General features: G+C 40.8%; 1 protein-coding gene across 1 annotated transcript in view; it reads left to right on the top strand.

The window, feature by feature from the left end:
• Positions 1–285: 285 nt before the first annotated feature.
• Positions 286–16,766, top strand: part of ppp3ca (protein phosphatase 3, catalytic subunit, alpha isozyme) — a 60,538-nt gene continuing 44,057 nt past the window's right edge. Inside the window, exon 1 of the mRNA XM_063011116.1 lies at positions 286–558. Coding sequence (XP_062867186.1) covers positions 510–558 — 49 coding nt within the window. The 5' untranslated portion in view covers positions 286–509. The remainder of the gene's footprint in view (positions 559–16,766) is intronic.

Below are 16,766 nucleotides of genomic sequence, written 5' to 3' on the forward strand. Positions count from 1 at the left end.
AATTACACCCACCCTCAACCTGCGTCAAGTGGATATTGATTAGCAAACATGGCGCGTCTTGGTGTCGGGGAAGCCCCCTTCGCTTCCACCTGATGGCAGCATCAGGCAGCCCCTTCAAATGGGTGCGTGGGAGTTCCCCTCTCTGCTATAGCTCATGGCTCTCCCGAGCTCTTTCTATCCCTCTCTATCGTTCTCTCTCCAGCCCCCTCCCCATCCGGTACCTCCATCCTCCCGCACTCCACAGCAGCGGCAGCATCCTCATCCCTAGCCTCAGCATCAGCACCATCCGCAGCAGCAGCAGTAGCCACCCCTCTCTTTGTGGTGTCGGAAGACTTTTGGCTGGATTGTGGCGCAGTCCTGTCCAGCGATTTTGGGGTGAGAACTGGTCCTTGGTGATGCCACTGCAGCAGCCGCATCTCGCCACCGCGCCAGCACACCGAGCCTAAAGCCGCTTCCTCTCTGAGGAGGGACACATCCAGTTCGCTTTGAGACATCAGCCGCCCAGGAAGATGTCTAACGCCGACATGGTCCTCAACGCAACCGATCGGATAGTGAAATGTAAGTGATCGCTTGGTAAACGTTTCTTGCTGTATCTTGGTTGTGGCCGTGCTGGTGTATCAGCGGGGGCGTCGTTTAAAACGACGCGCAAATGATGCATATGCTTCATAATAGCATTTTCTCTGATCGGCTTATGCTGATGGGCACCGATTATTGCCTGGATTGCGCAGGGATTCGGGCAGAACGGGGTTGCACTAGATGTGGTTTGTGTATCTAATCTAATTTAGTGCAGTGCCAGGCTGGATGGATGGCTAGATGAGCCAGGCACTTTCAGTGTGGAGGCGGTGATGCAGCAGGATTGCGCTTGGCACGGTGCTAACGGCCCTGCTGTCTCTACCCACTCCATCCTTTACAGAAATATAGGAGATGTTTAATAATATGTTGTGCATTCGCTTACTGCTACAAAACTATGGGGGTATGTTTAAAATGTTGTGCATTTTTGGTTGAAGAAAGGCAGGGATGCAAAGAGGGAGGGGGATTCCAGCTCGATACCTCCCTACTCCATACATAAACGCAGTAGTATGTCAGGTATTAAATAATACGTTACACTCTATGTAGTACATAACGTGGCCGACAGCTGTTTGGGGATCACCCAAACATTTCACAGGGTATCTGTGAGATATGGTTGGATTTTTTCACATGTAGTAGTGTCATTATGTTTTAAAATATCCTATACTGAAAATTGCCTTGGTATGATTGCCTGATGTGCTGATATGGCATGTGGTAGATGGACTTATGAATGGTCAGTTACACACAATGATTAGAATTAAATTGGGCATTGTGAATAGCCTTTTGGATGGTGTGTATTGGATCGTGTCCATACAATCCAACATCATATTATATGTATGTAATAACCCTGTAACAATAAACCCTCAAATAAGCATTCTTGGGGTTCTTAAGGAGCTTTATCATTTTGCAGGATATCTATGATGTCTGGCTGTTTTTGTCATGTTTATTGGTGATGCAGTATACGAAAATCCTCTATAATAAAATCATTATCTTTGCTATGGATACTAAAAAGCTTGCATGGTCATGCTAAAGCTATAGTCATTAAGATGGGCTTAAACACACACATTCTTGTGAAGCCTCCACCTTTCTAGGAAGGGTTTCCACAAGAATTTGGAGTGTATCTGTGAGAATTTGTGCCTGATTATTTAAAGGAGAATTTGAGGTTAGGCATTGATGCTGGATAAAAAGCCTGGCTTAAAATATGCATCCCAATTCCCAAAACAAACTTGACAAAGAATGCCTTTTTAGACCCTTTTGCACAGGGTTACAGTTATGCTGGAACAAGGAAAGTACAGTTTTCCCCAAACTGATGATGTTACAAAGCTAGAAGTGTATTATTTATTTTATAAAACTGACTTTATACACGTTAGCAATCATTTTGGCTGAAACACGTGAATGTAATAAGTATATAGGGTGTCCTTTATATAATATTGTGTATGAGACCATGATTTAAATAGTACAAAGTATTTTGAATTGTGTCTATATCATCCATTGGTTTCATTTAAAATGATACTGTACTGTAACCCTTTCAAATAAATGAATAAAGGAAAGAATGCAAAATAAATAATGTTATGATAAAACAATACAATATATTTTTGCTAATGTGTCCATATTGCAATTGTACCAAATGTGTCTATTTATTATAATGATACTATAATGAAGTATTTAAATTTGCAGAGCATGCAGGGCATACCCACATTTTTTGCAGGATGTCTTGATTTTCTCATAATTAATAATGACATCTACCTTGCTATGTATGCTTAGGAACCTGGATTATTTGAATGCATCGTGTTGTTTTGCCCTGATTTAGATTCTAATTTCTTAAACTAGAAAATGACTCCTGAGTTAATAAACTTAAACCCTTTTCTGATATTCAGCATTAGAAAAACACAGCTGGTTGGCAGAGGGAGCTGTTTGGCATGCCATTATAAGATTTGACACATGGTATCAGTATTGACTTGTGTATTGATGTATGTGGAAACCTGATCCTATTATTGATTCCACTCATTGTGAACAGGTATATAAAATGTATTCTATAATATACAGTTTATAATTTCAGTTTTGTCACAACAGTGTGTGAAATATTCTTTCCTGTTTTAGTATGACTGTGTGTGTAGGGAGGGGAGCAATTCCATATAAAATTTCTTGGTTTTGTTTTAAATGTTCTATAAGCTTGTGTTTGGGCATCCATGTACCAATGGCTATCATTTAGATGGTGGGGTTGGTTGGTGCATGTGTCAACCAGTGTATTGTCACAACAATATTATTAGATCTTATATTGTTTATATAAAATTAATTGAATTTTATTACATTTTCAAGCGTTTTTTGCACAAACAAGTCATGAAATTTTATTTTGCTGGCTTTATGCTTCAGTCAGTATTACAGACCTTCAAATGTGTGTGTGTGTGTGTGTGTGTGTGTATGTGTAATCTATTAAAATTTAAATAGCTTGGATGCCTCAACTTCTGACTCATTATCTGGCTTTTATCTTTCACTGTCCATCTATGCGAATGAATCAAATTGTTCCTATAGTCTACAGACTTACAAAACTGATTCAGTGTTACTGTTCATATGTGTACACCAGTATGTGGTAGGTACTGGCATCTGGTCTGATTGACTGGTCTACAATCCAATAGCTAATTAAGAAGCATTTAAGGGCGGCATGGTGGCTAAGTGGGTAGCACTGTCGCCTCACAGCAAGAAGGTCCTGGGTTCGATCCCCAGGTGAGGTGTCCGGGTCCTTTATGTGTGGAGTTTGCATGTTCTCCAAGTGTCTGTGTGGGTTTACTCCGGGTGCTCCGGTTTCCTCCTACAGTCCAAAGACATGCAAGTGAGGTAACTGGAGATACAAATTTGTCCATGACTGTTTTTGATGTAACTTTGTGAACTGATGAACCTTGTGTAATGAGTAACTACCGTTCCTGTCATGAATGTAATCAAAGTGTAAAACATGACGTTAAAATCCTAAAAAAAAAAAAATAATAAATAAGAAGCATTTACTGTAATTAAGCCTTTCAAAACAGAATGTGACATGACTGTGTGGGTCAATTTCAACTGTTTAATGAAATGTGGTTTCCAAATGCTAGACTGCAGTTTAATTATGCAAAGCTATAGGTTTAAAATAACATTTCAACATTTTTGGTACAAAAAGCCACATTTAGCTTTTTTTTTTTTTAATAATGGGTTAATAATTGGAGAAAGCTTAACATGAAGCTAATTTTGTAGCCTGTGCTAACTTACTGTGCTAACATAATGTGATTCTGACAACATGATGTTGGATGGAATGCATGTAGCATATTTGTACACTAAGAACATGAAATGATTATCACACATGAAAGCTGCACAGCTTCTCAGAAGACAAAGCATGTGTTTAACAGACAATGCAGTTACGCTTCACCACTGCTCGCTAAATTGCACCAGCTGTTCCCTAAACCAGAGGCTCTGCTTAACCAAACAACAGTACTGCTAACCAGTGGCTCTATATGGTTACATTACTAACTACAAATTTGGCACAACATTTAAAAATGCTGTATCTGCTTCCAACATGCTCATGCACAGACTGATTTCATCAGCCAAGCAGCAGAGCTGAAGCTCCACCCACAGGCATTCACACATCTTTACCATCCAAACTCTGAGGAGACTGGCAAAAGTTTTAGATGCCTCATAATAGTAGAGCTGTAACAGCTTCTATTTTTCTGGGAAGGTTCTTGACAAGATTTTGGAGTCTACCTGTGGGAATTTTTGACAATTCATCCAGAAGAGCATTTTTGAGATCAAACACTGATGTTGGATGATAGGGCCTGGTTCGCAGTCTCCATTCTAGTTCATCCCAAGTGTTCAGTGAGGCTGAGGTCAGGGCTCTGTGTGGGTCAGTCAAGTTCTGCCACAAACTCACCCAACCATGCCTTTATGGACCTAATTTTGTCACCTCTATGGACCTAAGTATGGAAATACACTGGTGCACAGTCATGCTGAAACAAAAAAGGGCCTTCCCCAAACTGCAAGCATACAGTTATCCAAAATGTCTTGGTAGGCTGAAGCATTCAGATTTCCTTCCTTCCGAGGCCTGATCCAACCTATCCAATCTAATGCTCCATAGCATTATCCTTCCTCCACCATACTTTACAGCTGGTACAATGCAGTCAGACAGGTAACATTCTCCTGAAATATGCTAAACCCAGATTTGTCACTTGACAGAACATGTTTTCACTGCTCCAGAGTCCAGTAATGGTGTGCTATACACCTTTACATCCCACGCTTGGCCTGTGCTTGAGGATGTAGAGCTTGTGTGCGGCTGCTCGGCCATACAAACCCGTGCCATGAAGCTCCGGGCGCACAGTTTTTGTGCTGATGTTAATGCCAGAGTAGGTTTGGAACTGTTTCATTTACTTGCTGTCATTCTTAAATGCTTCCAGCTCACAATAATACCACTTACAGTTGATAGTGGGATATCTAGGAGGGAAGAAATTTTACAAATTGACTTCTTGCAACGATGGCAGCCTGTTACAGTACAATGCTTGAATTCTTTAGAATGACCAATGGCCTTACACATGTTTATAAAGGCAGACTGTATGGCTAAGTGATTGATTTTATATAACTATGGCAACGGGACTGAATGAACCACCTTAATTCAATGATTGGTGTGTCCATATAGTGTAGTCATACACACATAGTGCAACTGTTACACATGTTGTTAAATATGTTACAATAAGGCCACATGTGCAAGTTCATGTACTTCTAATAGTAAAGGTAGATTTAATGCTGCTTTGTTATGGACTGTTGAGACTGTGAGGAACCTTAAGAAGCCATTTAAGAGGTAAAAGCGACCTTCAGAAGAAGTGCTATTTGTAAAGAAACAAGCAGTAACAGTAATGAGTCATGATGGCCTTCACCCACACACAGACCTCAGGATATTCACTCAGCACAGCTTAGCTAAACCTCCACACAGTCACATTGACAACTACTGACTGTTTCCTCCTTTCTTTACCCGCCCCTTACAGCACCAGCAGTGAAAATGTTTTATTACGGTGGATCAGCCTCAGAATTCTCAGGCCAGCACCATTCAAAGAGTCTGTCTGAAAACTTACTGCCCACTGCCTACCTGGACAGCTGTTTAAGTAGAGAGGATTCTAACTAACATTAAACTTTAGAGGGCAGATTATTTAGACGCCCTACTTAGACAGCAATCACGTCAACTGCCTACCGCCACAGTGTTAGCTTACTAAGCTAACCGAGTAAGCCTTTGGCCAATTAATCCAATGGGCTGTGGTGAGACCACCAAAACTGTCAGATTGTCACTGACAAGCACAAATTTGCAAATAAATTACACTTGTACACATTTATAAGAATTCAAATGTAATGAGTATGACTTGCATTTGGAAATAACTTGCTGTTCCGTTTCTGTTTTGTGAAAAAGTTGTGCCGCACTGAATGCTGGGATTGCCTTCACAGGTGAGGAAGCACATGGAGCTCTCTCCTTATTCGGTCAGAAAAGCTCTCAAAATAAGGCATCATGGTGGGCAGCATTTTAAGGCATCTAGGAATTCAGACAGCCTTCTTTTCAGGAGCGAGTGTAGGATGATGTAAAATGGGGTCTGTATAGAGAGCTCACTGGGTTTTCAGACAGAACCACAGAGTTAGATACATTTGTGAGGACATGTACATCCTGTTTCAGCATTTTGCTGCCATGTAGGCTACTTTAAATATAAATTATCACCTATTATTAATTGTATACATCATATAGCATTTAGGTGTGGCAGAAATACCTCAACTCAGTTATTAGAAGTGGTGTCCACATACTTTTGGATATAGTGTACGTCATATCATTCATCATTGGTAGGCTATATTGCATTTACATTTTTGGCATTTAGCAGACGCTTTTATCCAAAGCGACTTACAGTACTGAGACAGTATACAGTCTAAGCAATTGAGGGTTAAGGGCCTTGCTCAAGGGTCCAACAGCAACAACCTGGCAGTGGTGGGGCTTGAACCAGCGACCTCTTGATTACTAGTCCAGTACCTTAACCACTAGGCTACAACGTAATATTGCTATAGACTAAATGAATGTGCATTACTAGGTGGTTCTTTTTTTTCCCACCACAATATAAAACTTCATTATGCGGCCTCTTTAAAATCCCTCCAAAATCAGAAAAGCTCATCATAGGTGGCAGTAAAACCACTGCACCCTTACACCTGCTCTCATTCAGGTCAGTGGTTGGCAGTGCTCTCTTAGCTGCAGTAGAAAATGACCTAGTCTGGTGACAGGAGTTTAGTGTTCCATAGATGCCACTTAACCACTCCATACTTGGGGTCCCAAAGGGCCAATTTCCAAGTAGCCTACTTTACTGAGTTTGATTCTAGGGCATTAACTGTGTTAGTTCTGGAGGGGCCAGAGTTATTCTCAGGACACAGGCACAATATTTCCTCTAAAGGCTAGGTCATTATGAAAGCAACTTTTTAGCATTTAATGGTACATGTAAACGTGAATTTATTCATCATTAGCGTGCTCCTTACGTATGATGACTTCATTTGTTCTGAACTACGTTGCTGGTTAGAATCAATCATTAATTAATTATCGATACGCATATGCAAGAAATGAACTGAAATGTCACACCAGCTCATGTATGAATGAATTACTTGTTTATTTCCTTATGTAGCACCATTAATCTACAAAAATGAAAAGTCACATGAGTAATTAAAGAAACATGAGTCAGTCTGACAGCTGGTTTTTGGATGGATTTGTGGCTGGAAGTGTTTTCCCCCCGTGAAAGGTTTGCCAAAAGTATGTAGACACCCTTGCTAATTATTCACTTTAGGTTTTATGCCACATCCATAGCTAACAGGTATGATTATGATATATTATGAAACATTTATGATATAAAATAAATGACATGCTTTCAGCTTTGTTACAACAATTTGGAAAAGGCCTTTTTCTTTTCTGGTATGGTCCACAAGCCTTAAGCGAGCTCTATAAGACATGGTTTGATTAGTTTGGAATACAGGTATGCACAAAACCCTGACCACAACACCACTGAACACCTTTGGAATGAATTGAAAGGTGGGTTGCAAATAATGTATCCAACTTTAGTTAAATGATTTACTCACTCTCTCACTCACTCACTGTCACTCACCGCTTATCCAATTAGGGTTGCGCGCCGGGGGGGGGGGGACACAGTAACACCCTGGACAGGGCGCCAGTCCATCGCAGGTCAGACACACACACACACACACACAGACACACACCCATTCACCTATAGGGCAATTCAGTGTCTCCAATTAACTTGACTGCATGTTTTTGAACTGTGAGAGCTCCCAGAAGAAACCCACACAGACACTGGTAGAACATGCAAACTCCGCACAGAAAGGACCCGGACCACCCCACTTGGGGATCGAACCCAGGACCTTCTTGTTGTGAGGCAACAGTGCTACCCACTGAGCCACTGTGCCGCCCCGCTAAATGATTTAGATCTTTAAAATAAATATGCTTACCATTTGATTTGATTCTCCCAGGTGTGTTTCAGCTTACTGGTGGGTTACAGTGCACCATGTAGTTCCAATGCAAATCCAAACATCTATACTTTTTTATGATTGTAGCTTTGAAAATTTTGACTTTCATTTACGTTAGCTGTGAAGCGTCGTTATTCACATTTACTTTAAACATTTCTCCTAAAGCTACACAGACTAAACAGTTTACGCTTCACAACACCCTTGAGGCACAACTTTACCATTATTCCAGTGATCTTTGTCAACCGTGCAAGCTTAAATCTACGGTTATGACAGGCAGACATTGTTTACACAGCACATCCTGGCTACATCCCAAACAACATCATGTGACACATAATGTCTGACTAAAGCATATGTAGTGCAGTAATTAGTCACACTATTAAAGCATCTTCATTCAGTCTCAGCTGTTTCTTTACAGGAGACAAAATAATACTAGCCTGCATCTCATACCACAACATAATGAATAAACTGCAAGTCTGCTTGCTGTGTTTTGTTAGTAACATGCAGTACGGTGCAGTTATAAGGACAATATGGTATATACAGTTGGTTTTATTTTTTTACCCTCTACCCAAATAACCGTATGCTTTAAATGACTTGTCGATAATGACAAAAAGGGTCTCATCCATCTATTGACAGTCATCATGTCCAAACGTGTGTTTTGCTTAATCAGATGCAGTGGTGTGAATGGGTCTGTTCACTCAGTAATGGTCCGTCTAATGTGCCCGGCTTTGACAGACCTCCCATTACTTGTACAGACGGTGTGTAAATCACACCATGAGTAATCTAATCCCAAATTACCTGTACATATAGTCAGAATCTGCCTCCAATAGCTGAATGGTGAGGAGATGAATGGGTAGGTGGGGGGTTGGGTGGATGTAATAGGTATCAGGGAGGCAGAGAAAGTGAGCTCGGGGCTGAGCGATCTGCATGCAGGATACACTCTAGCCAGCTTTATTTAGCAGTGTCGATGAATTATTTACGCATTGATTTGCAGCAGTGTTTTACTGCACTCTGCTCTCTTACATAATGAAGCTTCCCTCAGATCTATCGGATGGATTTGGGGAATATAGGAGAAAGGAATTCCACATGAAAGAGGAAATGGGTGGGAGAGAGAGCGAGAGAGAGAGAGGAGGAAGAACGCACAAGCCTTGGGAAAATAGAGATGTTGCTAGCTACAAAAGAGGATATGGAACAGGAAGAGAAGAACAGAAGATGACAAGAAGAGAATGGAGGAGATAAAGACATGCAGAGATACTGTAGACAGACCGAGTGAGAGAGGAGTGAGAGAGGGAACGGTGGAGAGAGATCATGCGTGAGAAGACGTTTGCACATTGCATTCACACATGTCAACTCTGTAAATGAACACTGCATCACAAACTTATAACCATAGCCGATTTTATACTGGCTGTAGACTAAGGGGCAAGTGTTACTCCTGTGTTACTCCCAGTTTTACTCCCAGAGCTAACAGGTTAATACGAGGGTTCTTTAAAAGGTTTCCGCACTTTTTTAAACTCTATTTATTAATAATTTCAAAAACTAATCACATCACTTTTCTACAGTCACCTTCCACTGCATTTTTTCAACGTCCAGCGTCGCCATAATCAAAAAATGTTTTTGGTTGAGCGCATAGCCACTGGTGCACCGCTGCTTTTACATCATCATCACATGAAAATCTTCCCCTTAAAGCTTTTTTGAGTGTCCAAAAAGGTGCAGATGGCGCCAAATCTGGACTATAAGCTCTCTCAGTCTCTCAGACACGACCAATTACTACTCCTCTCTCCCTCACCGTTTCCAACCAAAATATAAAAGTGCGGAAACTTTTTAAAGAGCCCTCGTGAATTCAGTTGTATACATAAAACATATGCTTTGTGAAAACAGTTTGGTGAAGGCTTTTTCCAGTTCCAGCATGATTGCGACCCTGTGTACAAAGTGAAGTCTGTAATGACATTGTTTGATGAGTTTTGTTTGGAGAAACTCCAGTGGCCTGCACACAGCCCTGACCCTAACTTGCTTTGTTAGCCCCCTTTTATGCTGTTCTTCAATGGTCAGGACTCTCCCAGGACCACCACAGAGTAGGTATTATTTGGGTGGTGGGTCATTCTCAGCACTGCAGTGACACTGGCATGGTGGTGGTGTGTTAGTGTGTGTTGTGCTGGTATGGGTGGATAAGATACAGCAGCGCTGATGGAGTTTTTAAACACCTCACTTTCACTGCTGAACTGAGAATAGTCCACCAACCAAAAATATCCATCCCGTAGGCAGCGTCCTGTGACCACTGATGGTCTAGAAGATGACTAACTCAAACAGCAGCAATAGATGAGCGACCGTCTCTGACTTTACATCTACAAGGTGAACCAACTAGTAGGAGTGTCTAATAGAGTGGACAGTGAGTGGGCACGGTATTTAAAAACTCCAGCAGCGCTGCTGTGTCTGATCCACTCGTACCAGCACAACACACACTAACACACCACCACCATGTCAGTGTCACTGTAGTGCTGAGATCATCCACCTCCTAAATAATACCTGCTCTGTGGTGGTCCTGTGGGGGTCCTGACCATTGAAGAACAGGGTGAAAGCAGGTTAAAAAAGTATGTAGAGAAATAGATGGACTACAGTCAGTAATTGTAGAACTTCAAAGTGCTTCTATATGGTAAGCGGCGCTGATAAAATGGACAGTGCGAGTAGAAACAAGGAGGTGGTTTTAATGTTATGGCTGATCAGTGTATATATATATATATATATATATATATATATATATATATGTATATATATATATATATATATATATACTGTATATATATTTATACAACAGGTAGTTCCGACCTTATAATTTGATTGGTTGAGAAGCGTTCTAACTGCTGATATTCGTGATAACAGCACGGTCTTTTCACACCACAATGGTATTACTCCGCTGACGCGTTGCCAGTACACAAACGCGCACGCAGGCGACACAGCCTTTGTTTCCCGATCACGTTTTAAATCCGTTATCTGATATACAATCTAGCGCACTGTGTAGGGAACATAAATCAGTTGTCTAATATATTGTCTAGTGCACTATGCAGTGAACATGAATGCGTTATCCGATATACAATCTAGTGCACTATGTAGGGAACATTAATGTGTTTGTAACGCGAACAGTTAGCTTAATAGCCCAGTTAGCAGCTGCTAAAAGTTCTGTTCTCACCCATATCCTTTGGTGTGTGCGAGATGTTTTTTATTTCTTTTTTTTCTCTTCGGAGGTTCTTGACTTTTTCTTCTTGTTGTTCTTACCTCCCTGAAATGAGTTTTTGCAACTTGGGATGTCTGTTGTGGAACTACTTTTTGGCGGAAGGTATTGTCAATATTAAAGCATATTTATTATGAAATTCAGGGTTTCTTTGATTCATTTTCTTTATTTATTTTGTAAAAACTGTTGTATAAAAGCAATAGAACACTTGAGGTCGTGTGTTATCGCGAATAACATCACGGCTGTGATTTGGTTGCAGGCACGAGCCGAAGCGAGTGTGTTATTCGTGATAACACACTCCCACTCGTGTTCTATTGCTTAAATATATATATATAATTATTATTATTATTATTATTATTATTATTATTATTTGCACAATGATGTATGCAATATATACTAGTTGTAAAATACAACTTAACATTTGCAGTTTCCTTTGGCCGGACAAATGAAAAAAAATTCCAGCTGGCACTATACCCTTACACGCCGCACAAAACACACACCGACATGCCTCTAATGGCCGAGGTCTACCTTCTGCCCTGTACCAGCCCAGAGAGCCGCAATGCCATTCCAGTTCCATATTGCCATTTCATGCATGGATCAAGCTCTCGTCTGCAAGATGCTGATTCATGCATGTAGCTACTGCACATAAATATATTCCAGCTAAACATTGCTAATGTAATGTGCAGAAAATAAATATTAGCTTTACTAGATTGCAGATAACACATAGCAGAATTAGCTTTACTGCTAGACCTGTCTTAGCAGCCATAACAATAATTTTCATTTTCATTCATCGCTTTATCCTGGTCAGGGTTGTGGCAGGTCTGGTTTGACTGGGAAACACCATGCACAAAGGCAGGAATACCCTGGACAAGGCAGCAATACATCACGGGAGATACAAACCCAGATTTTAGTGGTGGTGGACTAGTGTGATAGACTGCTGTGCCCTCCTGAGTGTGGCTCCATCTAACAAACATGCTAGATGAATACTGGATGTTAGATGCATCCAGGTGGGCGGCACCAAGAAGGGCCTGGGTTTGATTCTCCGGCCTGTGTCTGCATGGGTTTTCTCCAGGTGCTCCGGTTTTCTCCCACAAGTCCAAGTACAGTACATTCAGTCAGACCAACTGGAGTTACTAGAAGTCGCCCTAAGTGTGTGAGTGTGTCTGCCTTGTGATGGACTGGTGACCTGTCCATTGTTTTTCCTACCCAATAAACAGGAACCAGCACTGACCAGGATGAATCAGTGATAAAACTGACAGTGAGTGAATGAATGAATGAATGAATGAACTAAAATCACAATAGTCACAGCAGAAACACATTCTTCTGAAGCTTCCAGTTATGGCCAGCTGCACAGGATCAGGCCATGTGGAACCACAGTTGATCCAGCCAGAGCTAATGTGTTAGACACTGAGGAGGTGGTTATGTAACACAGTTTGCTCAGTTATTTATAATGTTCTATCAGCATGGTTTCTTTCTCCATTCTCGGGTAGCGTATGCTCTATCCATCACTGAGATGCAGCAGTTCACAAAGAATCTGTGCTGTGAAACGCCAAAAAACTGTAGTCTGATAAAACATTACTATGTGTCCGGTGTAGATATGCATGATTTTCTCTACTCAACTTTTGCCTAAATGCACAATGGGTGATTAAATACTTTCTCATGTTCTAAAAGACTAGTAAAACACACATGGACGAACATTTGTAACAAGTTATAAATATTCCTAACAAAATTTAAAATCAGAGCAGTTAGTGGCATTTTCCTAACATTACGATAGCCGCCAATAAGCAAAACCAGAGCAGAGCTAAACCTGTGTGTTTACTGCACTGAGACTTTGGTGGATGCAATTAAGTTGCTCAACCAAAACTTTTAAAGTAATTTCTTTATACTTAAGTCAGTTGAGGTTCAAGAAAAGTAACAAATCACAGATTCTTGTTTTTATTGCATTAAAAAAATCCAGATATGTGGTTTGTAGGTTTACAAATCTTAATTACAAAAAGGAAGGCACCATGGCTCTGCGGGTAGTACTGTCGCCTCACAGCAAGAAGGTCATGGGTTCAATCCCCAGGTGGGGCAGTCCGGGTGGAGTTTGCATGTTCTCCCCATGTCCCCGCGTGTGGGTTTCCTCCGGGAGCTCCAGTTTCCTCCCACAGTCCAAAGACGTGCAAGTGAGGTGAATTGGACTGGATTGGATTGTCCATGACTGTTTAACATTAAAACTAGTGAACTGATGAATCTTGAGTAACGAGTAAGTACCGTTTCTGTCATGAATGTAACCAAAGTGTAAAACATGACGTTAAAATCCTAATAAATAAATAAATAAATAATTACAAAAAAGTTGGGACATTTTGTGAAATCCAAAGCAATGAATTCCTAATTATGTTTACCTGTATTAACCTGGATTAACTGTATTATTTATTTATTTTGCTGTTTTGTTATTTAAACTTCAAAGCGTTCCAAAAGCCGTGGATGGTAGTTTTCCTTTCTGACTTAAATAACTCAGAACTTCTATTTCCATAATTGCTCTTTTGCATCAATGCACATTTGCTGATGTGTTTACTGACCAGGGTATCCCCAAGCCCAAGTGGTTTCATTCACCACAAAAGCATGCTATTTTATTGCAGGATCAAAGGTCATAAGCATTCAGGCTTTCAGTTTTCAGTTTTGTTCCTCTATGCACAGAGATTTCTCATGTTTTCCTAAATCTTTTAGTGTTTGTTTGTTTGTTTATTGGGATTTTAACATCATGTTTTACACTTTTGGTTACATTCATGACAGGAAAAGTAGTTACTCATTACACAAGGTTCATTACTTCTCAAGGTTATATCGAACACATTCATGGACAATTTAGTGTCTCCAATTCACCTCACTTGCATGTCTTTGGACTGTGGGAGGAAACTGGAGCACCCGGAGGAAACCCACGCAGACACGGGGAGAACATGCAAACTCCACACAGAAAGGACCCGGACTACCCCACCTGGGGATTGAACCCAGGACCTTCTTGCTGTGAGGCAACAGTGCTACCCACTTAGCCATCGTGCCGCCCTAAAATCTTTTAGTGATATTATGCACTGTAAAAGTGAGCATAATATGAGCATCCTTGCTTTTAAGGTGCTGGGCCTTTTCTGGATTCTTTTATACTTTTATAATCATAATTGCATCACCTGTTCAAGATTTTACAGTGTTTCTACTGCTGGAAACATAAATAAAATAGTACAAATGCGAAACAGTGTGTTAATATAAAGGAAATAATGGAGTGTTAGGCTGCCCCATGCTTTCAGAACATCTTTGATCCATTTCTGAATGATAAATAAGGTCGGGTTTGCAATCATCACAAAAATATTGAACGTAATTAATGTCAGGGCTATGTGTAGGCCACTGGAGTTGGTTCAGCCCAAACTCGTCAAACTATGTGTTTACAGACCTGGCTTTGCGGAACGAAATGACCTTTACGTAACTGTTTTCTCAAAGTTGGTATCATGTCATGTATTGTATATAATTGATTGAATGTTTACACCTGTTAGCAATTAATTGACTGAAACACCAGAGCACACTAATTAGAAGAAATGTCCTCAAACTTTTGATCATGTCATGTAGCTTTTGTTACAACAAACATGATGCATGATGTTAATTAAAAACTAAGCAAACAGAACAGACTAAAGCAGATTTGTTTGTAATTATGATGTAGTTGCTTTACACCAAAGCTCTCCGATGTGCTGTTTCTATTATTTTGTCCACACTCTGTAAACCTTGGTTGGTTTTAGTAATCTAAAGTATAAACTGGAGTTCTTTGCTGTTAGACCTGGTATCCATTAATTCTGCAACAATCGTGCGATGGTTTTCCTTCTTGCACTGCGTCTGCTGTTGTTTCTCTGAGCTCGGCTGTATATATCCAGGGTAACCAAGATTAATGAGGTAATCTCCCTACTGACTGAGCTGCCTTATGCTAATGGTATTGTTCTTGTTGTCTGCAAACACACATACATTTTACTTCAGATCAGATTCACTCTTCATTTTTTTCTCCTTTTGCAAGAATGTGCAGTATAACGATGGGTTTAGATCAATTTGACTGAATTATATAACTGTTATATAAGATAAAATAACTGCTACTGAATAACTAATCACTTCTACAATTAAGTGTCACATATTAGTTGGTAATACAGTTGTATGCAAAGGTTTGGGCACCCTCACCAAATTACATAAAAGAGAAATTGAGACATGTGCACAATTAGTCTTTTGTAACACCCTTTTGGCTGAGATTAGTTAATAAATACAGTATTTTCGGCATTTTCTCTTTTTCCTTGCAAGCTAGTCATTTCCAGTTCTCAAGTGAAACTTCCTCCATTGCTGCAAACCCCTGCCCTGACTGAGGACCAGCTGTACTATCACATGCCCATCCAACATCCAGGCAGTCAATGCTGCTAGAAATGGAGTGTTAGAAATGGACGCTATTCTGCTCCGTGAGCCATACCTTTATTCTGCAGGTGCCTTAAACCAGCCAGCAGAGGCTGCACAGCCCTCCTCTTCTCTCCCCTGCATTCTGCACAGGGTCTCTTCCCACCAATCAGTCCCTCCCTCCCACCCACCCACCCACCCACCCACACACCCACACACCCACACACCCACCCACACACCCACACACCCACACACCCACACACCCACACACACACCCACACACCCACACACCCACACACCCACACCCACACATAGTCCGGCCCCCACCCTGCAGATACGGTGGCCAATTAGTATCTGCTGCAGGCACTGCTTATTATGCCTGTCAGATAGTGCCCAGCCGACCGGTGGCAACACCGAGTTTCGAACCGAGGAGTTCAGAATCTCGGTGCTGGTGTGCTAGTGGAATATCCCGCTGTGCCACCTGGGCGCCTTAATGTGTGTTTTAGATGATTGTCCTGATGTAGATGTGAGCTTCTTCTCAGTTTCAGTTTTTGGACTGACTGTGTTACATTTACTGTTGTTTAGGAAAATTCATTCTTTAATCTACAAGTGTTTCATGTGCTATTGGCTGCCACACAACGCCAACGATTAATAGATTCACCTCTGTGCTTAACGTTTGTCAGGGTGTTTGTTTTATCAGCATTTCTAAAGAGCCTTGGCTAAAGCTATAATGCACTAACAGTGAGTCAGCTCTGTCAATGCTAAAAATTAGTATTTAAAATATGACCAAATCTGTTTGGTTTTGTGAGTGCAGCTGTGGAATAATTATAATAATAACCAACGTGACCAACCATGTTCCTTCCACAGTTTTTCATCCATAACCACTGCATTTACTGTTTAATTCAAAATGTAGGCAGCACTTCCAACTGCATATACTACACACCATGTAGTTAGTGCTGACACAAGTAGTAGTGCATTAATTAGTACATAGATTGATAGTGATGCCTAGGTTGATATTGTGCTGCTCCTTTGTGCCCATTTAATTAAGCTGTGCCCCAATTCACTTCAGATTTTACTA

Source organism: Trichomycterus rosablanca, chromosome 16, assembly GCF_030014385.1.
Source record: "Trichomycterus rosablanca isolate fTriRos1 chromosome 16, fTriRos1.hap1, whole genome shotgun sequence".
Classification (NCBI taxonomy): domain Eukaryota; kingdom Metazoa; phylum Chordata; class Actinopteri; order Siluriformes; family Trichomycteridae; genus Trichomycterus; species Trichomycterus rosablanca.